We start from the raw sequence: 27584 nt of genomic DNA, 5'->3' as shown, positions 1-27584 counted from the left end.
GTTATAATAGAAATCTGTGAATAATGCTGCAAATTGTTGTTGCATCTTGTAGGAAACACCTCAAAGGAGGGCCAAACCAGTCAAGACAAGAATGAATTAGAGCAACAGGAACTCAAGCCCCCCAAAGAGGCTTCAGAGGCCCCAGACTGGAAAAGAACCACTGGATTAGGACATGATAGCAAGTCTCCTGATAACCTACAAGACCATCTCAGTGAGCTCCAAAGACTTCAACAACAACAGCAGCTTTCTGTTTCTGATCGCCATGTCTATAAATACCGTTGCAACCATTGCAGCTTGGCCTTCAAGACAATGCAGAAGCTTCAGATACATTCTCAGTACCACGCTATCAGAGCAGCCACTATGTGCAGCCTCTGCCAGCGTAGCTTCAGGACATTCCTAGCCCTCAGAAAGCATTTGGAAAATGGACACCCTGAACTGAGTGAGGCTGAGGTGCAGCAGCTAATAGGAAATCTGCCACTGAATGGTGACATTACTGAGAGTGAGGCCAGGGCGCTGGAGGAAGCTCAAGCCTTTGACCATGACTTGGACAAAGATGATGAAATGGACCAAGAGGATAAACCCAGTCCTACTGGAAGTGACAGCAGCTCTCTGCTTGATGACATGGGAGCAGAACCAAAACGGACCCTACCATTTAGAAAAGGCCCCAACTTTACAATGGAGAAATTCTTAGACCCCTCTCGACCTTATAAGTGCACCGTATGTAAAGAGTCCTTTACCCAGAAGAACATCTTACTGGTCCACTACAACTCAGTTTCCCATCTACATAAACTGAAAAAGGTTCTTCAAGAGGCATCAAGTCCTGTGCCACAAGAGACATCCAACAGCATTGATAACAAACCATTCAAATGCAATATTTGTAACGTTGCCTACAGCCAAAGTTCAACTCTCGAAATTCATATGAGGTCAGTGCTCCACCAGACCAAAGCAAGAACAGCCAAAACGGACGTGAGCAGCAGTGGTGTCACTGGCAGCAGTGGCCCCACCCCTGCAAAAAGTCCAGGTCCAAGTGCACAAGGGAATACTAGCAACTCTGACAGTGCTAGAAGTGGGACTCCTTCTTCTAACAAAGAAAATGCAATTGAACACAAAGAAACCAACAACAGCAGCAACACAAAGACAACACCAACTACTGAACATGTTTCAGCACAGGCAAGCAGCCACCAGTCAGCACAGTCTTCAGCCCAACTGCAGCTGCAGCTTCAGCACGAACTCCAGCAACAGGCAGCCTTCTTTCAGCCTCAGTTTCTTAACCCAGCATTCTTCCCTCATTTCCCAATGACTCCAGAAGCTTTGCTCCAATTTCAACAGCCTCAATTCCTCTTCCCCTTTTACATACCAGGAGCTGAATTCAATCTAAACCCAGAACTTGCACTACACTCAGCAGCAGCTTTTGGAATGCCTGGCCTGACGGGGTCATTCCTTGAAGACTTGAAACAGCAGATGCAACAGCAGCATCAGTTGCAGCAGGCTCAAGCTCAGCAACAGGCTCAACAACAGCATCAGGCTTCTCAGATACAATCCCAAATTCAACATCAGAAAAGCCAACAGCTGCAGAATAACAAATCCAAAATGGAGTCTAATACTATATCAGTTTCAGAAATACACATGTCTGCAGAGGCTGAAGACCACTTAGATAAACAGGAAAGCAGAACTAAAATGGAAAATACAGGAGATGGAGTGAATGATGGAGTAAAAGAAAATAAGGATCCTAAAAAGTCAAAGTTCCCAGAGCCATTGATCCCTCCTCCACGGATTGTGTCAGGAGCAAGGGGCAATGCAGCCAAAGCTTTATTAGAAAACTTTGGATTTGAGTTGGTCATCCAATATAATGAAAACAGACAAAAAAATCAAAAGAAAAGCAAAGAAGGCATTGAACAAATAGACTTCAGCACTGATAAGCTGGAGTGTGGCATGTGCGGAAAACTATTCTCAAATATGCTGATTCTCAAAAGCCACCAAGAACATGTGCACAGTCACTTTTTCCCATATGTTGAGCTTGAAAAGTTTGCTCAGCAGTACAGAGAGGCCTATGACAAACTCTATCCAATAAACCCTGCATCCCCTGAGACACCTCCGCCTCCACCTCCACCTCCTCCTCCTCCTCCTCCACCGCCAACTGCTTCTACACCAGTACCAACTCCTCAGCCCCCGTCTACATCGATGACCAAATCTCAAACGCCTGTACCATCACCAGTTCCTGTTTCTCATCCAACTACACATCAAACTACTCTTCAGACCCAGCCAGTCCAGCCACCACCACCGCCTCCTCCTCCACAACCCACTGCCCCACCTGCACCACCCCAAGTGCAGCTCCCTGTTCCCTTAGATTTGCCACTTTTCCCACCTTTGATGATGCAGTCTGTCCAGCACCCAGGTCTCCCCCCTCAGCTGGCATTACAGCTGCCCAGTATGGACTCCCTCTCCACAGACCTTACACAGCTCTGCCAGCAGCAGTTGGGTCTTGATCCAAACTTTCTCCGTCAGTCTCAGTTCAAGCGACCACGCACTCGTATAACTGATGATCAGCTTAAGATACTCCGTGCAAACTTTGATATAAATAATTCCCCTAATGAAGAACAAATTCAGGAAATGTCAGAGAAGTCTGGCTTACCACAAAAAGTCATAAAGCACTGGTTCCGCAACACTTTGTTCAAAGAAAGACAGAGGAGTAAAGACTCTCCCTACAACTTTAATATTCCTCCAATTACTACATTAGAAGATATAAGAATGGAGCCCCAGGTCAGTGCACATGAGTACTACAGAACTGACTCAGCCATTAACAAGAGGTCCTCTAGGACCAGATTCACTGATTATCAGTTGAGGGTGCTACAAGACTTTTTTGATACTAACGCATATCCAAAGGATGATGAAATTGAGCAGCTCTCTACAGTACTCAATCTGCCAACACGAGTCATTGTGGTGTGGTTCCAAAATGCCCGCCAAAAGGCTCGGAAGAGTTATGAAAATCAGGCAGATTCAAAGGACAATGAGAAAAAAGAGCTCACCAATGAGAGATACATTAGAACCAGCAACATGCAGTACCAGTGCAAGAAGTGCAACATTGTATTTCCACGCATCTTTGATCTTATTACTCACCAGAAAAAGTTGTGCTACAAAGATGAAGATGAAGAGGGGAATGAGGATAACATGAGTGAGGAATACACAGATAATCCTGAACCATTTCTATTCAAGGCAAACCTGGCACCGTTAGAGCTACCCAAACCATCCCAGACTGGGACTGCTACCAGTTCAGGCTCAAGCTCCCCTGTGATGGCCTCACCTCGTGGACCCATGGGGAAAGCATCACCAAAGCCAGATATTTCCCCTGAAGCAGAACTGAAACAATCTGAGATCCCCCCTTCACCAGTGATGAAGTCACTACCAGAACCAAGACCGTCTAAGGCTTGCACACCTCAACCACCCCCCCAAAAAGCTCCCCAGCCACAGTTGTCAAGACCCCATTCTCAGCCACAAGCAGAAACAGTACCTTCAAGTCCACTTTCTCTTGCACTTTCCTCACTCACAAACAGTATCCCCCACCAGATGCTTCAGTACCAGTGTGACCAATGTAAGATTGCCTTTCCTACAGTAGAGCTGTGGCAAGAGCACCAGCACATGCATTTTCTGGCAGCCCAGAACCAATTCCTCCATTCTCAGTTTCTTGAAAGACCCATCGATATGCCATATATGATATTTGATCCAAATAACCCCCTAATGGCTAGCCAACTGTTATCTGGGGGGCTCTCCCAAATGCCATCCCAGAGTAGCTCAAGTATGGCTACAGCTGTAAGCTCTGGGTCAATGAAGAGAAAACTGGATGACAAGGAGGAAAATGCTAATGATAAAGATGGTGGAAACAGTAGTGAAGAGCAACATAGAGATAAACGTTTGAGGACCACCATTACACCAGAACAATTGGAAATCCTTTATGACAAATATCTACTTGACTCTAATCCAACAAGGAAGATGTTGGACCACATTGCACGAGAAGTTGGCTTGAAGAAGAGAGTTGTGCAAGTCTGGTTCCAAAACACTCGTGCAAGAGAGAGAAAGGGTCAGTTTAGGGCTATAGGGCCCTCACAGTCCCACAAGAAATGCCCCTTTTGCAGAGCACTCTTTAAGGCTAAATCTGCTTTAGATAGCCACATAAGATCAAGACATTGGCACGAGGCTAAACAAGCAGGGTTTAGCTTGCCGCCAAGCCCAATGATGAATCAAGACAATGAAAGAGGTGAAAGCCCAAATAAGTATAATTTCTTTGACTACCCACAGCTGCCCAACAAGACAGAGCCAAATGACTATGAGTTGCCAACCGCATCCTCAACTCCAGTCAAACAATCTGAGGCTCAAATAAAAAACTTCTTAAGCCCTTCATCCTTAAAAGCTGAAAACTGTGATGAAACTGAAGGGCCTAATAATAATTCAGCAGAAGCTTCATCTTATGATCTCAGTAAGATGGACTTCGATGAGACATCATCAATTAATACAGCCATTAGTGATGTCACAACTGGAGATGAGTGTAATAACAATGAGGTTGAAAGCCTAACTGCTAATGGAGGAGACAAGATGAACGACAGCAAAAAGGGCCTGTTGCTAAATTCTGATGCTAGTAATGAAAGGTTTCAATTCAGCATGGTGAGCCCTGCCCTCAGCTTCTCTGGAAAAGACTGTGACTCCTACTATAGCTCCAGAGATGACGAAATGGATGATAACAATGACAGAAGTGAATCGTCCAGCCTTGCTGACCCCAGTTCTCCCAGTCCATTTGGGGCAGGCAACCCTTTCAACAAATCTGGAAAAGTCAACAATAGTGGAGATCGACCAGGCCACAAACGTTTCAGGACCCAGATGAGTAACTTGCAACTGAAAGTACTCAAAGCATGTTTTAGTGACTATCGCACTCCTACAATGCAGGAGTGTGAGATGCTGGGCAATGAAATTGGACTTCCCAAACGTGTTGTCCAGGTTTGGTTCCAGAATGCCCGTGCTAAAGAGAAGAAGTTTAAGATTAATATTGGAAAGCCATTTATGATAAGTCAGGGTTCACCAGAGGGGCCCAGGACTGAGTGTACACTGTGTGGTGTGAAGTACACAGCCCGGATGTCTGTGAGAGACCACATTTTCTCCAAACAGCACATCACAAAAGTGCAAGAAACTCTAGGAAACCAGGTGGATAGAGAAAAGGACTACCTAGCACCGACCACTGTCCGTCAGCTGATGGCCCAGCAGGAGCTGGACCGTATGAAGAAAGCTGGGGATGGACTCAGCCTACCTAGCCCACAGCAACAAACGTCAGCAGAAAACAATAAAGCACTTCATGGCCTCAGCCTACCTTCTGGTTACCCAGGATTGTCTGGCCTTCCACCAGTCTTACTTCCTGGAGTAAATGGGCCATCATCACTTCCAGTTTTTCCTCCCAACACACCTGGTGAGTTACTATGACAAACAGTGAAAAAAACTGACTAGAAGCTTTATGAACTGAACTTTATTCTGCACTATTTTATTGTTCTATATAACTGGTTATTCTGTATCACAGATATGTTTGTCAATAATTTTTACTTTTTAAAGCTATTTTAAATTCAAGAATGGTGATAGGGAGTGCATGCATTATGTTAGCAGCAAAGCTGAACTGCTTTTTGGTAAAGATTTTTCTTACAGCAAATTATCTATATCACTTTGTGTTCCCCCTATTTTAGGTTTGGTATATTTAGATTATAATATTTAGAAATCTTTAAATTATTAAAAAGCGCATGTGACAGTTTTGATCCATAACAAAATCGTAACAAGAGATTTAAAGACTCAGCCAGTGACAGGATCTTTATCTTATAACATCAAATTTCCAAAGTGATTTGGGGTTGAATATTGAATTGTTGAATATTTCCATATTTATATACCACTGTATTTCAGCTTTAGCGTCTCCAGGTGCTGGCATGCTTGGGTTTCCTACACCAGCCACTCCCTCTCCTGCCATGTCTCTCAGCACTACCCCAACCAAGACTCTTCTGCAGACTCCTCCTCCTCCTCCTCCTCCTCCTCCTCCACCACCACCTGCTCCTTCCACACCTTTGGCAACACTAAACCATACAGAGCAGCAAGGCAAAGATGCAGAGAGAGACAACAACAAGAAACCAGGAGACAAGTCACCTCAAATGAAGATGAAGGACAGAGAGAATGACAGCGGCTCGCGCCCCGACACCCCTAGCATGGCCAAATCAAGGGAAAGACTATGCCCAGTGCCAGGAAAAGCTGGGAATGAGACTTCCCTAGATGCTGCACAGCTTCAAGCACTGCAGAATGCTCTTGCTGCAGGTGATCCTAGCTCTTTATTGGGGGGCCAGTTCTTGCCCTACTTTCTTCCTGGATTTCCCAACTGCTTTTCTCCACAGCTTCCCAGAGGGGTTCAGGCAGGGGGCTATTTTCCACCACTGTGTGGAATGGAGAGTCTGTTTCCGTATGGACCTGCGGCAGTCCCACAAGCTGCCATGGCCGCTGGTCTCTCCCCAACCGCTCTCCTGCAGCAGTACCAACAGTACCAGCAGTCTCTCCAAGATTCCCTGCAAAAGCAGCAGCAGCAGCATCAAAAACAACTTGAGCAGCAGCAGAAAAAACTCGAACAGAAGCAGCAACAGAGACCAACCCCCGTCAAGACACCTCAGAGCGTACAGAGCGCCACAACTAATTCCTTCAGACCAAAAGAAGCTATAGAATCTAAGGATGACAACAAAGGCTCTTCAACAGAAAGCACAAAAGAAGAACCGAAAACAGAAACCAAACGTATCACGGATTTTCCAGATGCTTTTATTGTACCATCTGTCAAGCATGAGTTTATATGCAGGAAGTGCCAGATGATTTTTGCTGACGAAGATTCAGTGATACGTCATCAAAAGTCCTTCTGCTACTTCGGACATCCTTTTACTGACCCGCAAGAGACAGTGCTTCGAAAAGCAGTGAGCAACTACACTTGTGTTGCCTGCAATGTGGTTGTTAATGGGAATGAAGCACTTGGCCAACACCTTCAGTCGAGCTTGCACAAAGAGAAAACAATCAAACAAGCAATGAGAAATGCCAAAGAGCATGCTAGATTATTACCTCACTCTGTCTGCTCCCCTACTCCTAACACCACATCTACCTCGCAGTCTGCAGCTTCTTCGAATAACACCTTTCCTCATCTCTCTCGCTTGTCCATGAAGTCCTGGCCAAATGTCCTGTTCCAGGCCAACACAGCCCGGAAAGCTGCTTCCTCTTCCCCGTCTGCCTCTCCCCCTCCTCCCCTCTCCTCACCCTCAACGGTTACCTCAACTTCCTGCAGCACCTCAGGGGTTCCAACCTCACTACCCACCGAGAGTTGTTCAGATGAGTCTGACAATGAGCTAAGCCAGAAGCTGGAAGACTTAGATAATGCGTTGGAAGTCAAGGCTAAGGCAGCCTCTGGCCTAGACGCGAGCTTCAGTAGTATCAGAATGGATATGTTCAGTGTGTAGGAGTGACAAAAGGATCCCTTGCTTAAAGAAAAAAATAAGACTTTTTAAACTGCAGTTCCAAAGTTTCTCTTAACCCAAAAAAATTACAGTACCAAATGATTGACTCAGGATTGTTTTTCCCATATTGATATGCTGGCAAGATATTGATTGATTTTTGTTATGGACAGAACTGTTGCAGATGCTTGACTGAGCTTATATTGTATACAAAAACATGGAGTAGGAAAAAAAATCTCACAAGCTCCCTTTAGGGGGCTTGTTTCAAGCCAAAAACTCTCACGATAGCAAATTGCACCTCAGCTGGATTGTTTTCCAAATGCTAGCATGTACTGTATGGGATGACGATCCAGAACCCTCAAAGAGAATCTCTCTTAGTTTAGATAGGTGTAATTCAGTAGCTTTAAATTCTCAGGTCAGAACATAACATTTCTCATTTGTTAAAACAGCACCAAGCCTGGGTACACTTGGCTTATAACCAAAACATGTCAAGCTTTATCGGACGCATTTCCTTGATGTGTATAGAGTACCAAGAGACAATATTACTGTTACAATGGACGATGTGCATATCCTTTTAGTTTTACCCTACAAAGACAGTATGGGTTTGCCACTGAGGGAATTTAGAATGGTGAAGTAAATGTGTATGATGCCCCTGTGTTTGCCAGTTTGTATTACAGCAAACTGTATCTATTTCCCACCCCTGTTTTTTCTTGTAGTATATACTAATCTGTGCCAACTCTTACCTTCTCACTTTTACCTCTGCTCACACCCTTTTCTGAAGAGGTAATAACTCTAGTTTTGATAGACTCTCGGATTATGTGAATATAACATTTTTCATTTGTGAATTGCTGTACTGTTACGGTACCTGCTTGTGTCTGGACTATAGTGCACTTAATTTGAATTTATTTGTCTTTTTATTATTTGAGTAGGTCATTTGTTAATTTAATAGATTTTGTTTGTATGTATGTGTTTTAATTATTATTTGTGTCAATTGCAGCAGCATATTGGTCCATATTTGTTACAGGATTAATGCCTAACAATCTAGAGACCTATTTAACAATTGGTGCATCAAAGAAAGCAGTACTGTATACTTGAAACTGTTAAGGTACAAGTTGGTCACAATGTTAAAAAACAAAAAAGGTATAATAATTTGCTCTACGTTGGCAAACATGCTGCTCTAAGAGGGGGGACAACAGCATTTTTTGTTTAATATTAACATTTTTTTACGCATGTGCAAGATTCAAAACAGTGTTAAACCTAGCCACTTAGTGCGTAGGTTAACGTCCTCCCATGATCTACTACAGTTGAAGTCAACATTGACTTTCCACATTTAGTAACATTTGAAAATTTCAAAGTATTACCATACAACATTTGCTGCTACTGTGTAATCTTAATTTGCTTGCCATAAAGTCTTTCAACTTTCAACCAAAACTGATCCATTGATTGCTTTAGTTTTTTTGTTTGTTTTGTTTTTGTTTGTTTTTTGTTTTTTTTATTATTCTGTGGAACTAAGAATGTGAAAGCTGTCAAAGGGTGTTCAATTTTTTACGAATCACTTTCTAGTTTGGTAACCAGTGTGATTCATTCCAAAGTAACAGAAGGCTACTTGTATGAAAGAAAAAGGCTTGTGAACAAAGAAAGCTAAGCTGTTGTACATATTCGTAGTTGGCTGTGCATGGTACAAATTTATTAATATGAAGAAATGCAAAAATGTATTGCTTTTGGTATTTCCTATTCTGAAATGAGCAAGTAGCATGTAATGCAACTGTTTGACAGGTTAAATCAAATCATGCTTAGTTATTGTTTCAAACAATGAAATCAAGTAACATTTCCTCCTATGTTTTATATTTGTAAAGGTGTTTTTTTTCAAAGTTTTAAGCAAGACATCAGTTTTTAATTTTCTGTGTGAGCTTTTCAAATGTCATTATTTAGATTTTTAGTATTTTACATTTACTTTATTCCTGAAGACACTTTTCGATTGTGTTTCATGTGAGACATCCTGGCCTCCCAAGGTGCAATTCTGCCATTGTACAAACATAAACGACTGTCCTGATTCCAAAGGCTTTCACAACTCTGGCTTTTTGCCTTTCCCCACGTTGTGGCTCAGCATTATAAGACTGAACTGTCAGCTAGCATCATGTGCTAAGATGCTAGCATCAGACAGGACACTTCCCACATGAAGGACTGGTAAAAGCTACGAAACCAACAAAAAGGATGGTCTAACAATATAACTGTACATATATATTGCAACTGCACAGCAGCCAAAAAGAAAAAAAAAAAAAAAACTTTTTTTTTTTTTTTTAAATGGATGGATTGTGTCATGTTTATGCGGACAGCCTTCAAAAGGTTGAAATTGGAATTGCTCTTCTGGATGTCAAAGGGATTTTCATGGCGCAATCATATCCTACACAATATGTACTCTACAACATCTGGGTTACATAGGAAATGCACCCTGAGGTTTTAATAAGAAGAAGCCCCTATGGCTAAAACTTTAAATAAACTAAACCAAAAATGTTATTGATGTTTTATATATAGAGAGTAGTCGCATTAGTTTTTGTTACTGTACTGTTTGAGGTCTCAACTGTACCGTATCACGGTAATAACATGGTTTTGAAACCTTTTTTTTATTTTGTCACAGACCTGTTGTCATAGTTGAAATGACGTTTATTGTAGATGGTATTTGAACAACTTCTGGAAATAGTTCATCAAGTATGTTTGTTGCTCATTGTTGTGATACATTAAAAACTGTATCTGCAAACCAGTTATGTCTCCCTATATACTTATTTCAGCAAAACGGATGTTTCAGCTATCGACTCTCTTTCATGACATTTCATTGGACTGGATCTATAAATATTATTTGATATTTTATTTATTTGGCTGTTTTGTGCCGTTTCTGCTAATTATCTGTCAAATATGCATAACTGACGATTTTTATAGGGATATATTTAGGTTTTTGAATATGAAAAGTACCTAAGATGTTTGCTAAGTTTTTGCATATTTAATGAATCTCTTTTGACTTCATTCACATTTAATGCTTCTTATTTCTTTTGTATGGTTTCAAGAGCACTTGAATATTACAAGCAAATTTTTGGTTTGATAGCAATCTAGGTATCTGCTCACTGGTGAGATAAAGCATATTTATGTTAATTAAACTATTTTAATTTTGTATTTTTATGACTGGATCTAAACAATTTGGAACAAATATTTTCCCTTTCGGCTAAATTACCTCTTGCAAATCAAAGTTTCTTTTTTAATTAAATATTTGTCTTGCATAGATTGAACCCTATTTAACTTGTTACATGACTTTTTATGTTTACATAAGTAACGTGTCATTGTGAAGTCACTTATCCTATTGTGAGGCACTTTCTTAATCTCAGTGATATACTATATAATTCTTGAATGATATTTCTCACCAAAACATTCCTCCTAAAATGGACTCAAAGTGTCAGCCAGTGAGTGTTTCAAAAAAAATGTTTAAGACCTTAATAAATCTGGAGAACTGCAAATGAAAAATCAATTAAAAATGTGTAGGATAGTCCCGCTCTAAGAACATATGCTAAAATAAAGGAGAGCTCAAGGTTATACAGCATAGTTCTACAAGCTGGCTTGTTTTATGGGGAGTTTTGAGTGTAAAGATGTTCGAAGTAAACCAAGCTAAAGATTTATTGATGTTACAAACAAGAGGACCTGTTGGTAATTAGTGTTTCAGACTGAAAATCCAATGGAAGGCAATTTTATTTCATTATGAGAGCAAAACATTACACTGTCTTTAAACGCCAAGATTTGTTTGTACCAGTTGCAATGAAAAGGAAAATGCACTCTTTACTCTACGGTAAGTCTGAACAGTGCAGTATTAGTGCTTAAAAAACATAATTCAGAAACTGCATGAATACATTTAAGGCATTTAGAATGGCAACCTTATGTGTTGTGTGTTTGTGTTCCTTTTTATTTTCACCGATTTCCTCATTTTATTCAGATTATCTGCAAGGGATTGTCTGTCACTCTGGCTTTTTTCAGTTTTGCTTCTCCACTTCTGCATATTGTCATGCTGCATTATCAGATTTTGGCCAATCTTTAGTCATAAAACAGAGCAAGCTCAAATCATCAGTCTTTGGTCACTGTGGTTAATGGTTAGCAGTTCATGTATAGTATTTGAAGTAAACTGAAATGTGTTCTATCAGAGGATTTATCATTTAGTCATATCACAATGTATAAAACACTATAATTGAGAGGGTGTACTTTCAACTTTATAGGATTTTAATTTTATGTTACTTTTTCAGTTTAGTTGTTCAATGTGCCTAAGTGTTCTTCAGCTTTTGTTTAGCCATTCCATATATGTTTGCCATGCCAACATAGTAAGGGACTCACTATCAACCATTATTCACAATTATCTAACAGTTGCTTCCTTTCTCTGGGCTAGACATAAGCAGATGGATTTTTGCTTGCAAGCTGGATCTGATCAGCTCCTGACTGGATCTGATCAGAGAGAAAAAAAAATCCACCATGATTAATGGCAGTCATAGATTAACAGATGTACAGCCACAGCAGACAGCATTGAGCATTTTTCATTACTTGAAATTGGTGAAAGAACATAATATTTTTACCCTAGATTTCCTATTTGATAGATCGATGGACAGCTATATGAGAAATTGTTTCATGTCCCAACTTTATATCGCTTTTAGAATTCTATTAGGAGGCAAAATGGATGCTAGTGTCAGACAAGAGGGTGACTTTTTAGATGTGAGGTCAACAGAGGCTGTCACATTAAAAATTGCACCTCAGGAAAACCTTAACACAATATATCACACCCTGCCAGCGAGAAGTGTCCGCCACCGGTGTCAGGGTCACGGAGAAAGCCGACATTCACAAGTTGTTAAATCCACCTAATGAAATTTCACAAGGGCAACAAAAATAAAAAGGGAGGATGAGGATCTTTTCACTCGGGAGGCGTGGTGGATCTTATTGGGCCTGAAAGCTTTGGTGTGTGGCAGCGATGAAAATTCAACAACACATAAAAAGCCTCAGAAATGGCATTTTTCTCCCCTTTTCTGTATTCACCTTTTGCCCTTGACAAATATGCTTGAAACACAGGGTGCAACTGTTCTGCTGAATGGCCCTTTCCTGTTGCTCTCCCCTAAAATGTGGGCAGTTGCCAGGTTAGCCCACCCCTCTTTCGTATTATGGGATTGAATTGCGATTGACCTTTGTGGAGAACAATTGCTGAAGGCTTTTCATTTTTCTGCCCTTCTCAGCGCCTAGAAGAAGGACCTCTTTACACTCTATTTTTCCTGTGGTCTGGCAGGATTTTGAGCACTATCTGTTTTGTGTTTTTGTACACAAAATAGCATCATTTTGTCATATTAAAACTAAAGAAATAAAGAAAATGAAACTTTCTAATAGAGCTTTCAGAAGTTGACACATGTACTGCAGTGTGGGCTAAAAAAAAAATGACTGAATAAGTAAGAGTATTTCATAATTTGGGCACAGCATTGCTAGAGAGGCCACTGCAGTGAGCGATCTTGCCCTGAATACACGATAAAAGGTTTACTGTAAATTCTAAATGGCGAATTTTTGCTACCCATACATCACTTATGACCATTAGATTCCACCCTCTCACTACAGCGCAGCTTCCTGGGAGCAGCTTTCCAGATGATACAGTACAGAAGCTGCAGTGGAGGCATATTTGGCTTTGAATAGCCTGCAGCCAATGGATTTTCTCTGGATAATACAATGTTTGGGACGGAGAGGCAGGGATTAGTCCAGACGGATACATCCACCACCATCACCCCCGCCCCCTCCCCCCACCTTTCACACACACACACACACACAAATGCCCAATCTAATTAGACTGGAATCAGTTTAAGATGAAAGCAAGCCCTAGCATCACCGCACTAAATACTGGAATTAGTATTCCCCGCATGGGAATTTAATGATGGAGACCGAAAATCCAATCACATTCACTCTCAGTTTAGCCCCTCATGCATTGGGTCTGGACAATGACGACATGAAAAACAACAACAATGATTTGTTTGTCAATAGATATTGACCAACATCACATCTGAGGCCACTCATGTATTGGCATAACCATGTTGTCATCATATAACAAGGATAAACAGTTAATAATCAGATGTTCAGACGGTCTGTTTCAAATGAACTCCACTGTGACATTTTGACTTCTGCTGGGATCATAACAGAGTCAGATGCTGATAAATGAAAATGGAGAATGTTTCAGGGTGCGTCTGTTGTCTTGTGTGCTTGTTTAATAAAATGTCTGAAGTGTTAAATTAAGACAGTAGAATCCAAATTACTATTGGATGTGAAACTATGCTCAGGAACAATGTCTGTTTTGTACTTCAGCTTCACAAAAAAAAAAAAAAGAAAAAATCTCATACATATCACATCTCATATCAGTCATTTTTCATAGATTAATTATACACAGAGTGCTGTAGTTTCTGTTTTTAATTTTGTTGATTTCAATCATTGTAGCTTACGGCTAATGAAAAACCCCAAATACAGTTTCCCGGAAATTTATTATAGTTTATTCAAACAATAAAAAATGAAATGCTAAGGGAAGGCTGCTGACTTGAAAGTTGTTAATCAGAGAGTCATTAATACCCTTCACAAGGTGTTATTAAGGTTCTTACTAAAGAAGCCGGTTGTGCCCAGAATGTTGTAACCAAACATAAATGGTTCTGTGGAAGGAAAATGACAGTGAGAAAAAGTGGTATGCCAGTAACTGAGGAAAATGGTGCATTTTTTGCACTTGAAGGTCAGATTTTCTAAGTTCCCAGTTCCCAGGAAAATAACAAACAACCCCTGAAGTCAGATTGGGAAATTCAAGATTCACTGAGCAACACAGAGCTTTGCATGCAATGTGGCTGTAATCATTTAGAATGAAGTTGCTGGTCTAATGTCTTATTTAACCAATTATACATAAACTGCTGTAAAATATCTACTTGTGAATATGCTTATTTTGTTTCAGTATATAACATTTTGGGAAAAAAAAAAAATATTTATAGTAGTTGGCACCAAAACCAAAAGGAACTTTTAATACTTTTCCAATTGGAACTAGAATGTGCTCAATTTGGGTGTGAAGTCATGCCAGGCACTAAGCATAGCAGTAGTCTTGATAGGATTATGAATAAATATATAAGGTATTGTCAAGATAAACAGCTGAATGTCCCAATTAAACTAGCTAGGGTTTCCTTATTGCTTCAGCAGATCTACAGGTGGATTGCCTCCATGCCATGCTGCACTGATGTAAGAATTCACACAGAAAGAGTCCAAAATAACCATTTACTGTAGCATAGTACATTTGCATACTTTTCAGTTTACTGACAATAACTCTTGTAATTTTTTTAATTAATTTTATGTAATATTATTGTTTTTGATTAACGTAACAGAAATTGGTTGTTCCTTCACTTTCCTTTACAGACATGACTTGACAACTTGAAACGTATTACTCTGTATTTACTGAATATATCCAATAATAGAATGCGGTTACTGGAATAAGTTCACTTTTCATTGATAACTACTTCAGTGCATTTACTGCCTTTTAGAAGCATTTCCCATATTAAACAATCTAGTTTTGACATTAAAACTTTGGTGGCTACATTTGGAAACTGTCAAACAGCTGCAGAGTGTAAAGCATTAGGTAGCAACTATTATTTTACAAACTTTGAATGCAGATTTGCTTCTAAAATAGAGCAACTATTTACATGCTACATGCTTACCGTCTCTTGAATTTGCCCTTGTTTTTTTTTTCTGTTTTTTTTTCACGGCTAAGTATATGAAGCCAAGGGAACTCTATATTAAAACCACTAAAATGCGAGCCATACTTCAGCGTCAGGTTGGTGATTAACGGCATAGACTGGAAATAACTCCTGCACCTGGGTTCCATCAAGCACACAATATTCCCTACACCTGCGATTCATCCTATTCCACCTGAGAAATCAGGAAGCCATTGTCCCCCGTGCACAAATACTCAACATGAAATCTTATTATTTATTGCTAGCTCTATTGGGGGAGTATGCACCTAAACAGAATGTGTTTTTTTTCTGGTAAACAGATGTAAAGCAACTTTTCAGCCTCTCTTTTTTGTGATTCTGCAAAACTTTGTTGTGTTAACCCATAGGGGGGGATTTGAGTGTGTTCTTGTTTTTATTGTGTTGTTGGTAGCACTGGGCCGGTGGGAAGAGTGCAACGATATCCTTTAGCGGTGAAAGTATATATCATCAGCTTCTTTCATGATTCTAGTCACATGTTGAGAAAAGCCACACACAAAACTAACATCTAAAAAAACAGCAGTCTAATCTATTCTCTATAACTTTGCTTTGGCCTTTCTGTCTTTAATGTTTACTGTTGCAATACCTCATTTCTAAAGTACAAAAGGAAAGAAAGAACATGAAGAAAATGGAGAGGGCAGGAGTATACTTGCCTTATTATTGCGGATAAAGGATGCGATCACTGCTGGCATTTCCAGAAGATACAAAAGCCAACTAACACGAATTTTAAAGTGAAAGAGAAGGAGGAGGAGGTGTAAGGGGGCGGGAGGGAAATGGGCCCAAGAGAAAAAGAGAAGGAACCACATACAGACAAGCCAACAGGTTGACAGGGACTGACTGGCAGGGACAGGAAAAAAGAGGAAAAAAGAAAGCAAGAAGAGCCACTGATACAGACAACGAGATGAGCAAGTGATAAAAGTAATGTGAGAGTGAGAGGAGCAGAAAAGAGGAAAGGAGGGGCAACCTGAGAGAAATCAAACATGGGCTCTGCGTAACTGAGGTGCGTTGGCAAACGAGCATGTTATGGCAGCCCGCTGGGACTTCCCCAGCAGATCGTGCTGCTTCCCAATCTGTTCTGAGGAGCGGCACAGCCCCACATGGGGACGTGTGAAGGCGTCAAGATGGGATTGCTTAAGACAGATGAAACAAGGTGTTTTTGATGCCATCTAGAGCGGACAAAAGCCTGATTTCCTGTTTTGCCTGTGACACAAAGGGTGTTGTGTAGTTTGCTGAACAGTTCAAGGCTTTTTGTTGTCAGGGCTGTAAATAACTAAACACAAGAGAGGAGAAGTTATGAAGAGCTGGATCCACATGCCAAACACTGAAAAAATGTGTGACACATTCTCCTTTTTCTGCCGTTTACAATGCTTAACACCTGTGACAAACACACTGTTAGTCTTTTCTCTTTTTTTTCCTTCAGAGTAAAATCAACCAACATCTTGAAAGTTTTGGCCCCTGATTAACTCTAGACATTGGCTTGTATGAATTCCTCATTGGACAATTAAAGCAAAATACTACAGAGTCACAATATTTACATGAAGGTTTAAAACATTTATATATAAGTATGGTTAATGTTTTCAAGCTATGATCATTCTTTTTTTTTTTTAAATCACATACATTTTTTTATTGTATTCTGCACAACGTCAGGCAAGCAGATGAATGATATGCTGAGAAACCTGCATAGGTTTTGTTACCCTTTATAAGGAGGATCTTCATAATGCATTTAATAGATGAACATGCTTGGATAGCAATTACAGATCAACAAAGAAGTCATTTAAATGGATTGGTACCAGTTTATGTTTTGAAGATGTTCTTTATGTTCATTAGCTTTGCCTTCGTTACCACCCATCCCTGTGAATCACCAGAGTCTTATTCTGGGTCAAACATTTGTTTGAGCTCTCTGCTTCAGGAATGTCCCATATGTCTGATCTTTGTTATATTTAATAAGTCATCTCTGGTTGGGAATCTCCCAACCCATTGTTATTACTTACAGAATGAATAACTGGGCTTATTAGTGTTTCTATACAAGTTTTATACCTCAGAGGGGGAAGTCCATCAAATCTGATGGAATTACTTCAGAATCCATGTTGTTGGAATCAGCTGAAATTCTTTTGTCTAGCTTAGCGTTTACTAAATCCAACCTGAACCCTCTTTGTGTCAATCCCCACCTATTGGGCAGGAAATGAGCCTCTGGCTGTTTGCTTTAAGCAGGAAAATAGGATGAATATCTGTTACAGTTAAAAATAGTTTTCAGGTGATTACTTCCTAGAATATCATTTTTTTTTTTTCTGGGAATTCATAATTTAATTTAAAAACAAAGGAAAGTAGACTCAGTTGGGGAGCAAATTGCAACATTTGTGATATTTCCAGCTGGCGTGGTTTGCTTTCACACTACACAGTGTCGAACGAACCGAACCCTTAGAGCAATCAATTTACCTCCTCACCTGTGTTGGTGGTGAACCAAGAACCACTGAAGGAAATAACACGAAAACCTCTGAGTAAGACAACTTCCTTGTTCGCAAAAATTAAACATAAATAAAGTGGCGTCAGATTTCAATGGTTGTTGGATTTCTACACAAGCTATTTCTCCCACTGGCACTAGACACTTGCGTTTGTTTTGGTTGTGTTTACTTAAAATGCACTGTGCTATAGTCCACTTCATGCTTTTGGAGCAGTTTATGGTTAATTTGGCATTTACATATGCATTTGAAGAACATCAGAGTCCACTTCAACGGAATGGAAACCTAGGATTTTAGGCAGACCAGAGTTCACCTTTTTGTTCGATTTCATATTCGTACCTCCCCAAACAAACCAAACTTTCTAGTCAAACAAACTAGGGTTTGATAAAAGCAGACAAAACAGGGCTGGTTTGAATGAACCCATAAGAACCTACCTGATTGTTCACCATTTAATAACTAAATTACAGAAAGGCTGTGTCATTTTGCTAATTCAAAACTCTTACTTTCAAAAACCTTAATATACCAGTATACTGGTATATTATACTGATTCCAGTATCCAGTCTATGCCCACTTTTAACAGCAGCGTCTTCAAAACACATTCACTGAAAAACAGCAAAATAACAGATTCTCGAGTAAAACTTGAAATAACACTCTAGATTTGAAAAGTTGCTGATGCCAGGTTTTAAAAAGCCACGCTGAGTCAATGGGGAAATAAGAAAGCAATGGAGGAGGGAATGAGCAAAGTTTAGAGGGTTATGGGATATCACTGACTTTTTTGATCATGTGTACACATGTATAAGGTCGCTGACAAAAATCATGCTTTGAGCAGTGGAAGAGCAGGTAAAGTGAGACTTTGCATTCCCCAGATTATTCACAGGCACCACTCTGAATCAAAATATTCCACAGCTTTGGTGTTCATCAGTGGGAGAACTAGATTTTCATAGAAAGGGTGGGCAGAGGGTGGGAAACGTTTTATCAGGTTTACCATAACGCTAATAAGGAAGTATTTTAAGATACATGGTAAGAATCTAAAGAGAAACTGAATCCCTATGTCTCTAATGACAAAATTTAACCACATTTTTTAATACTAACCCCTTAAAAGATGTTTAATGAGGTGTTCAATCAGGTTCCAGAGGGGGCCAATGCCACCCTGGACACTCCTCCTGGTCCACCACTGTTATCATACACAATGGGCTTAATCTCACAAAGAAATAAATAAAAGAGAAAGAAAGAAACAAGCATACCTTTGCATTTATAGAATCGTCAACAAATGCATGAGGAAATGCGTTTACATCAAATTGGCTCAGATGCTGGCGGATTATTAGAGTCCTCTTTGTAAATCAACTCAGCTTCTTGGCAGGAGCATTTGTAACAAAAAGCTTTTTTAATGTCTAAATGAAAATTTTAATGAGACCCTGTGTTGCTTTTCCTTTTGAGTCTTTAAGAGCTCTCTAAATCATTAAAACTTGCTCTTTCTTTGATTTCAAGGTCATTTGAAAAAATAAGGCAGCTTTAAGTGGCCCTCGGACCAAAAGTGGCCTATATGCCAAAGACCGCAAATGAATGTAGCCTAATGCTTTTTAATTTGCATTCATCTTTAAAAACATAGATGAGGCATCTCCAACTTATAATAGGCTGAGATGGCAGTTGGAGGCCTTCTAGTCATTAGCGGCAATGCTCTCTTCTAAAATGAAGGCCTTTCTCATCTTGTTTCAACTTGGTCCCATTATTTCAAAGATGCATTAGCCTGTTGTCCATTTCTTGTTTAGCATCATGCCATACTTCAGTCTAACTACCTCTTTGTGTGCCCACATGCTGCATGTTCAAATTGGACTCACCTCCTTGTATGCCTTGCAACATGCAGCAGCATTTTTCTGGAAGCGCATGCATAAAAAAAAAAAAAAAACAAAAGGAAAAAAAAAGAAACACGCCTGAAATGGGGACCTTTAGGACGAGATGACATGCATTGTTTGTTTAGTCATGTGCTATGAGAGGATTCTCTGTAATTATGTTGTCATCCGTCTGCTCTATCTGCGTAACGCTGGGCTGCTGCAGCCTTCCACATGAGTCCACACTTCCAGCTTTAACAAAGCAGGGCGAGAAGTTTATTTGAATTTTTTTTTTTTTTTTTAAACATTTAGAGGGTGAAGCTGTGTCATTTAAAATTTTTTTCATCCCATATTAGAGGCCCAATGTTTCACCTTCCAGAGCACATAAAGTCACGGTGACAAAAAGGTGCATTTACAGTTTTACTGAATTGATGAGATGGCAAATATAATTATGTTGTACTGAAATCAGCAAGCAGGGTCATTCTTATTTTATCGTTTCTTTTATTTGTTTTTTTTTCCATCACCATTGCACTTCCTCAGTGTTTTGCATGTTTCTGTCTTTGCTCGGTGGATTTCTTTTTGTTCAGTTTTCTTTATCTGCCTTGATTCCCTTCATGGGTGTGTCCTCTCATTCTGTGACGATAGGTAGTGCGCGTCGGAGGAAAACGGAACATCTCCAGTGAAATTGGTTTTCGTGGAGAAACTGATGGATCACTCTGTGTTCCTGACGAGAGACTGTAGGGGGTTGTTTATGCCACACGGACAAATACACGCCTACACACTTATACACACACACATGTGCACGCCCACGTATATGCAAGGGTGAGAGGACAAGGAGATTGTTTATGCTGAAGCAGAGTGAATTTTTATGAGCTGTAGATTGCTATTTATGGGAAAATACACTTTTAAGCTGCGAGAGATGTAATCTAGATTGTAGCATGACCAACAATGAATTATGGTTTTGGAGCCAACAGCTGCAACAGCATTCCTCTCAACCTCCATTTTCTCAGCAGACAAAATTACCGAGAGGCACTAACGCAAAGATTAGCAGCGAAACGTTACCGCTTATAAATAACACAAATAAAAAATAAAAATAAAAAAAACGCTGATGACTTCATTCATCGCTTAAACCAGACAAATTCATGTACACACATTAATCAGAAAACCTACAAAAAAGTACTGATATAATATTCACTTGCACTCAAACTCCAAGCATTTAGCAGAAATCCAGAGAACAAAACTGGCTGGTTTAGCTGGTTATGACCTTTCCTTCCTTTAACTTTAAAAATTACAAATCAGTCTAATATGTGCTTTATTTTTATAAAACAATTTGCTTGACTACAATAGTCATATTCATCTAGACCACATAGGAATATTGAATTAATTTTAAAATGCCTTTCATTTTAAAAGTACCTTTTGAAAATAACATTTAAGCAGGTATTAAAGATATGTTCCATGAAGCCCACATTTCTGTAATATATATTTTTTATTTTATTTTATCGACACCTGAGATTATATTTTAATCTTCAGTGTCATATTTCCATTAGCTTTAAATGAAAAATCATCATAATTAACATAAATAACGGCTGTGGGTGATTAATCAATAAAATGTAATAAATATGAAATAAATCAATTTTCAAAAATATCGTAATTTACTGAATAGGAAAGTTCTTGTCATATCATTGACATGAGCTACATGATGATTTTGAGTTCAGTTTACATTGGAAATAAAAAGAAGTTGATGAAAAACTGAGAGACTTTGGCTTACTTTGATCTTTTGTGTGATTTTAGTTCAGTTTTGATCGCCATTTATTTGTCTAAGAGATTACATCCTTCAAGACAGAAACACTGTCAGGGATTACATAGAAAAACCACAGAGACAAGGTCATTAAAAATAATAATCTTGTTTTTCACATAAAGACTAAAAAAACTATCAGAAATTTTAAGCTCAAGCCAATAAAGCAGGTCAACAACACATACGTCACCTCAGGCCTTAACGCAGGGATTTCAAAAACTAACTTAACTACTAAGTGTGACCGGAGGAAAAGTTGATCAGTGACGGATGAGGGCACTGAAAAATACACAACCAGAAACCCTGACACCGATAAAACAAACTTTGATTGGAATTGTGCTAAATAGTGGCCTAAAATGTCTTGACTAGCTGATCAAGCTGAAAGTGGAAGAAATAAAAACTGAATAAACTATCAATGGCTATGCAATTTTATAAGGTGTGATGCAGACTAAGATAAGTTAGGACAACTGGTAATACAAAGGAAAAATACATTAATCTGCTCTGTATTATGAAATAATTCAATTACAGCTGGGTTAAGAAATAAAGTTAAAATGGTGAATATTTTCTAAGGTCAAAACATATACATATCCTTATAAAATTTTTAATTAACAAGTTTGTTTCTGACAGGAAATGAGACAGTTATTGCTTAAAATATAAGAGAACATAAAAAGGAACATCAGCTTAGATTTTTTTAGGTTTTAGATAACTTTTTTTTAAATAGCTTGTCTTTATTGTCATTGCGGCAATCAATCTCTCATAATTGCATGCCTTTACGTTTTCTCATGATTTATCATTGGTAATGAGTTCCAAGTCTTTGAGGTCAGAAAGTCTTCTCTCCATCACCGTAATTTTTGGCTCCCTTCACAGATTCTATTTCAGATTCTAGTCAGTACTTTGGCTAGGCCACTCCATCGCATTAATATTACATCCAGTCAGAAGAAAGTCAATTCAAGTCTAGTTTATTTGTATGGAACATTTTAGCAATAAGGCCATTTCAAAGTGCTTTACATTAAAAAGAACAAAAAACACAACACAACAAAAAATTACGTTGAGAATGTAATATAGCAAAGAAGCAACAAATATTACATTTTCTCAAATATCATCACCAAAATCATCATCATCATCATCAAGAGTTAATATAATCAAATATTAGGATGAAGAGTACAATTAATAAATATTCCAGTTGTTATTATTCAAAGGCTATTTAAACCTAAATCTGCTCACAGGTATGAATTATTTTGAGTTCAATTGTATTTATAAAAATACAGTCAGGAAAAGAAGGTATACAACAACTGTTAAATGTCATGCTTTGGCTTCGGGTTAGGGTTAGAGTTATGCAAATGCAGAGACAGGGATTGCAAGACTGTGGCGAATAAAGAACTCAGACGATGGGAATGGACTGTGTGCGTCCACCACAAAGGATCAGACAACAGAGCAACTGATCCGCAGAGTTCTGTTGTCTCCTTCATTCACACACCCGTGTAGTGGATGAGTAAATGAACAGATGAGAAACAACTGTGGAACAAGAGGAAACTAAGGCACAGAGGGGAAATATTGAGCAAACCAGGAGACAGACAAACCAAACACTATGATACCTAAAAATACAAGCATAGGGAAATTCACAAAAACAACCTGAAATACAGCACAAGTACTTAACTGAGCTCAAAGTCCACCAGACTGACATGAAATCATCTGATTAAAAATACACATCATGCATGTTTGCTCCTATTTTATTTAATGATGCTTTGAAAGTAATATATCCTTTTGTTTGCTAGAAATGGAAAATATTCCATTTCTTTAAATCAAACATGACTAGAAAATCTTCTGTCGTTTCTGACAGTGTTATACCGCAATCCAGTGATTTCAGTGGATATGTTGTGTCTGAAAACGACTGAAAGAGTAAAAAGAAGTAAAAAAAAAAAATAATAATAATTGTAAATTCCAAGATGAGTAATAGTGAAGATGCTGTTGTCGCATTAATTCCTCATGTCTTTTCTCCTTCTTGGCCCACGTTTAAATCAACTGTCATGTTATAACTGAAGCAAAGAAATGCAGTGGTCGTATATGTATGAATGAATGAATGAATAAATATGATTTGCCTGTCTTGGACCCTCTCAAGGACAAAATCTTGTGCTCCCTTTGTGTCTCTTGTGAGCTGCACACATGCATTTTAATCTTCGTGTTTGGCAGTCGTAGATGCATGATTGTAGTTTTGACTAAGAATTTTCTCGTGTGTTTGTGGGTGTCTTCATCTGCATTTACAAGGGCTTGTGTGTTGCTACCGGATGTCCTGTAGGCCTCTCTCCTGCTTTTTTTTTTATTTTTATGTGTGGCATAATGACGATCTACTTCCCCCAGCAGTGCAAACACAAACAAACACCCATCTCTCCCCGTTCCCCCGTCCTTGCCTCATCTGTGGAAGTCACATTCACATACAGCCGTTTGCAGGTGATGTACCCAGGAAATGCTGCCCTGTAATTGTGTCACTCTGTCTTCCTGTGGTGAGGTAGCTGATGGCTTGGTGCCTGCAGCCTGCGACTCCCCAGAATTACCAACTGAGCGGTGAGTGTGAGAGGAGGGGCTCCATTAAAATGCAAAATCACCACTGCTGTGCACTGCGGCGCCTTGCACCCTCACTTTTTCTCCAAGGCAGCCATCTTATGATGGAATGAGTATGTGCTTGATGGTGTGTGTGTGTGTGTGTGTGCGTGCGTGTGAAGGGGTGTGCATGTGCATCTCTATGTCCCTGCTTTTGATAGAGTGTAGAGTTGAGCCGCGGCATGGAATGGTGAGATGGTGTGGTAAGCAGGTTTGCGTGTGTGTGTGTGTGTGAGCAAGGCAGGGGTGATAAATCAGAGCTAGGTAAAGGCTTTTTAATGCAGCGGACCCCTCTCCCAGCCTCCATCCTCTGTCAGGGCTCAGTAAAAGATGAGAGCCCCCTGGGGAACGGCACTAGCCCACAGAATAGCACGGCTACGCCGCAGGTCACTCACATGCATGCAAACACACACAGGGATAGACGCATGGCCACTGACTGGGCCTTGTGAATGAGTGAATACATGAATAACTGAATCAACTGAATGTATGAATATATAAATAAAACTTTGCACAGGAGCTACATTTATTGATGAACACCCCAGCAAATAAATGTGTTTTTCAAATGATTTCCAAATGAATCCCTAAATGATTTATGGCCGGTGATATTGCATTTAGATCAGAGAAAATATTTTTGCACAAAACAGAATGAATATTTGGTTCATTTCTGCCTGTGCTCCGAAGGTCAAACAGAGTCCCTCTCCATGATGTGCCTTGAGTCTTGAAGCGGCCCCAGGTTTCAGGGGGCCGGATATGAAAAATATGTGGAATTTGCCAACATCTGACAATACTTAGTCGGCAATATATCTCCTGTCTGATAGAAAAATGTGTTCTGAATTGCAGATACGCTCTCCTTTCTGGCATACCTTTTTAATTTGACTTTAAGGGAAAACATGCCAAGCTCCGAGATAGACAAGGAGAGATATGACCGCTGAATTTTGGGCAGACCTTTGCGGATGGGGCAAAAAAGGACTCCAGCAGCTTGGCTCAGAAGTTGAGCACAAATACTTGAGAACATAATACTTGACAACGAGCCCGGAGTGTCAGTGAGGGGCCCTACAGAGAAAATTCTGGCATGTGTGTTTAGAGGAAAAAGAAAAAAAAAAGTGGCAAGCAATGCGATAGATTTGATTCTTACTTTGGATATCAGATAATCTGGGATAACAATTTATGCCCCTCTTTTTTTTTAATATTATAAATTAGTTGAATTATTAAACTGTCTAGCATTACTGTCCAGAGAAGAGAAGTGCACATAATGCAAGGCCACAAAAATCCTCTTGTTGGAAAACATTTTTTTTATGAAATTAAATTAGTTAATAGATACCATCTGACAATCCATCCTATTTCAGGGATCCAAAATGGATCCCTGAAATAAATAAATGCTTTTCAAATGAAAGATTTACCTTTTCATAGAGATGGATGGATCAGACCAGTAAAAATCTTAGGGTGGCACAAAAGAAAAATAAATAAAACAGAAAAGAAAATGTGGCCACATTTTTCCAGGAGTGGCCATGGCCCTTGATCTAGAAGAGGTGCAGTGCTGGATGGCTAATAGCATTTCACATTTTAATGACAGAAAGTCACAGTAGGTCTTTTATCTTGGATCGCACTTTATGCCCTTGACATTTTATCTTCTTCCCAGGTCAAGATTTTAGTTGTTATATTTAATGGTCATTTGAACTTTTATAAAGAGATTGGTGATGTGATAAAGAATTATGTCTTAAATCTCAAAACTCAAATACATTCTCAATAACTGCGACATGAAGACAGCTATCACTGCTTTAATTGCCCCCAGGTTAGACTACTGAATTTCTCTTTGTTTTGGCCTGAGTCAGTCTCTGTTATCTTCTGCTGTCTTACTTCTGACTGAAACCAGAGTAAGAGTACTCTGTGTTTTTATCAGTTATATTAAGTATAGAACTGATTTAAAAAATGTTAAGTTTTACAAGGTTTGGAAACTCAAAAATATTTCCTAACTACTCTTTCTTTAGATTATAGAACTTGGACATTCTAACATTCTAGATCTAGCTCCAGAGATTATTCTTTTATTGAATCAGTCCCAAAGGTCTGCGGCAGCCTCCTACACTCTGTTAAATGTGGGTCTTCCATTCACCCCTTTACAAACAACTTAAGCACATGTACAGTATCTACCTAATGTTTTGGAACATTTTAATGTAAAAAATGTAGCATGATTTGTAAATTGGTTCAATATTTCTATATCTGGTTTTACTCACTTTATCTCATTCATGTTTACATTGTTTTAAAAGATTATTTTCACTCTACTTTGATTTTAAATGTGCTTTAGAAATAAAATGTATTTAATACAGAGAGGCAAAAGCTGTGTTTTACACACTGTTTACAATTTGACAGTGCTAGAAGAGGTCATGCACATGTTCTGTTTCGGAGGTTTTAAAAAAATATACAAGTACTAAATTTAGCTGACATGTACCCTGTCTTACATCTTAGACATTACTCCTCTCTGCCTTTATTTCCATGTTTAGGAAGATGCGCTTCAGTTTGAACTCCACTTAGAGACCTCGCTACATTACTCACAGAGGCAATGTGCATATTGCTGTGTTTATTATTTCTCGCGTTTTATGTGTGTTTGTATTTGTGTCTCTCTGCATCTTTTGGACAGAGCAGGTTAATGCTGGTTGACACGTGCGGCTCACTCATCTCCAGGAGGAATCAAGACTCCCGGCTAAACCTTTGCACACAGGTATCCATGGCAACTACTAAAATATATTTCTTTTTTAACCACGGCAAGTTGGAAATTCCAACGCTAAAAAACATTGTCATTACCTGGCGGCTTCATACTTAACAGGGTTATGCTCTCTGTGCCTCCTGTTGATATTGTTTATTGTTGCCTACAGATGTAATTTAAAATTTGGTATTTTCTTGCCGTACACACTGCCTTTCAAAAGTACACATACCACTTAAACATTAAAACAATTTCTCCCAATGCAACCTTAAACTTTGATGTACTCTGTTGCAATGTATGTGATAAAACAACAACAACAACAAACATAGCGGAAGGAATATGCTGCAGCAGTTTTAAAATATTTTAGCATATAAATCTCAAAAGGGTGGCATGCATTTACAGTTACTCCTATTATCCCTAAAAAATAAAACTAAGAAAATACTAATTTGTAAGCATGTATAAACAAAGCAATACATGCTTTGTTTATGGAAAATAAAGCATGCATTGTTTTCCATAGCTTTTTGTTGGTCTACAAATAATTTAATTAAAATACATTAAACTCATTGCTGTTGTAATGTAGAGAAGTTCCCAAAGTATGAATACTTTTGCAAGGCACCTACAAAAGAAAACATTGCAATTTTCACTTGTACTTAACAATACCGCAGTTTGTCAATAAACTGAAGTCAGATTGGCAGGACGTTATCAAATATTCATAACACTTTACACATGTTGCTGCTTATATTTGGTTCCTCATGTGCATTAAGTCTGGTCCGAGCATTGATTGATGGAGGACAAAGAACACAAGTATGCGCTCTTCTAGTTTCTTCCTTTGTAGTTGCTGATGACTATCAGACTCATTGTGATTGCACAATGATTCTGATGCTTATACTAACTATACAGAGCCTTGGAAATTACTATGTAGCATATG

At 39.1% G+C, this 27584-nt stretch overlaps 1 protein-coding gene across 4 annotated transcripts in view; it reads left to right on the top strand.

Moving 5' to 3' along the window:
* zfhx4 (zinc finger homeobox 4) overlaps positions 1–10257 on the top strand; it is a 97636-nt gene extending 87379 nt beyond the window's left edge. For all 4 annotated transcript variants that reach the window (XM_028004783.1, XM_028004782.1, XM_028004784.1 and 1 more), the window contains exons 11-12: positions 53–5449; positions 5929–10257. In XM_028004783.1, the coding sequence (XP_027860584.1) occupies positions 53–5449; positions 5929–7502 (6971 nt within the window). In that variant the 3' untranslated portion in view covers positions 7503–10257. The remainder of the gene's footprint in view (positions 1–52; positions 5450–5928) is intronic.
* Positions 10258–27584: the final 17327 nt, after the last annotated feature.

This window comes from Xiphophorus couchianus, chromosome 21 (genome assembly GCF_001444195.1).
Source record: "Xiphophorus couchianus chromosome 21, X_couchianus-1.0, whole genome shotgun sequence".
NCBI classification, from domain to species: Eukaryota; Metazoa; Chordata; class Actinopteri; order Cyprinodontiformes; family Poeciliidae; genus Xiphophorus; species Xiphophorus couchianus.
This window is presented reverse-complemented; position numbering and strand designations above follow the sequence as displayed.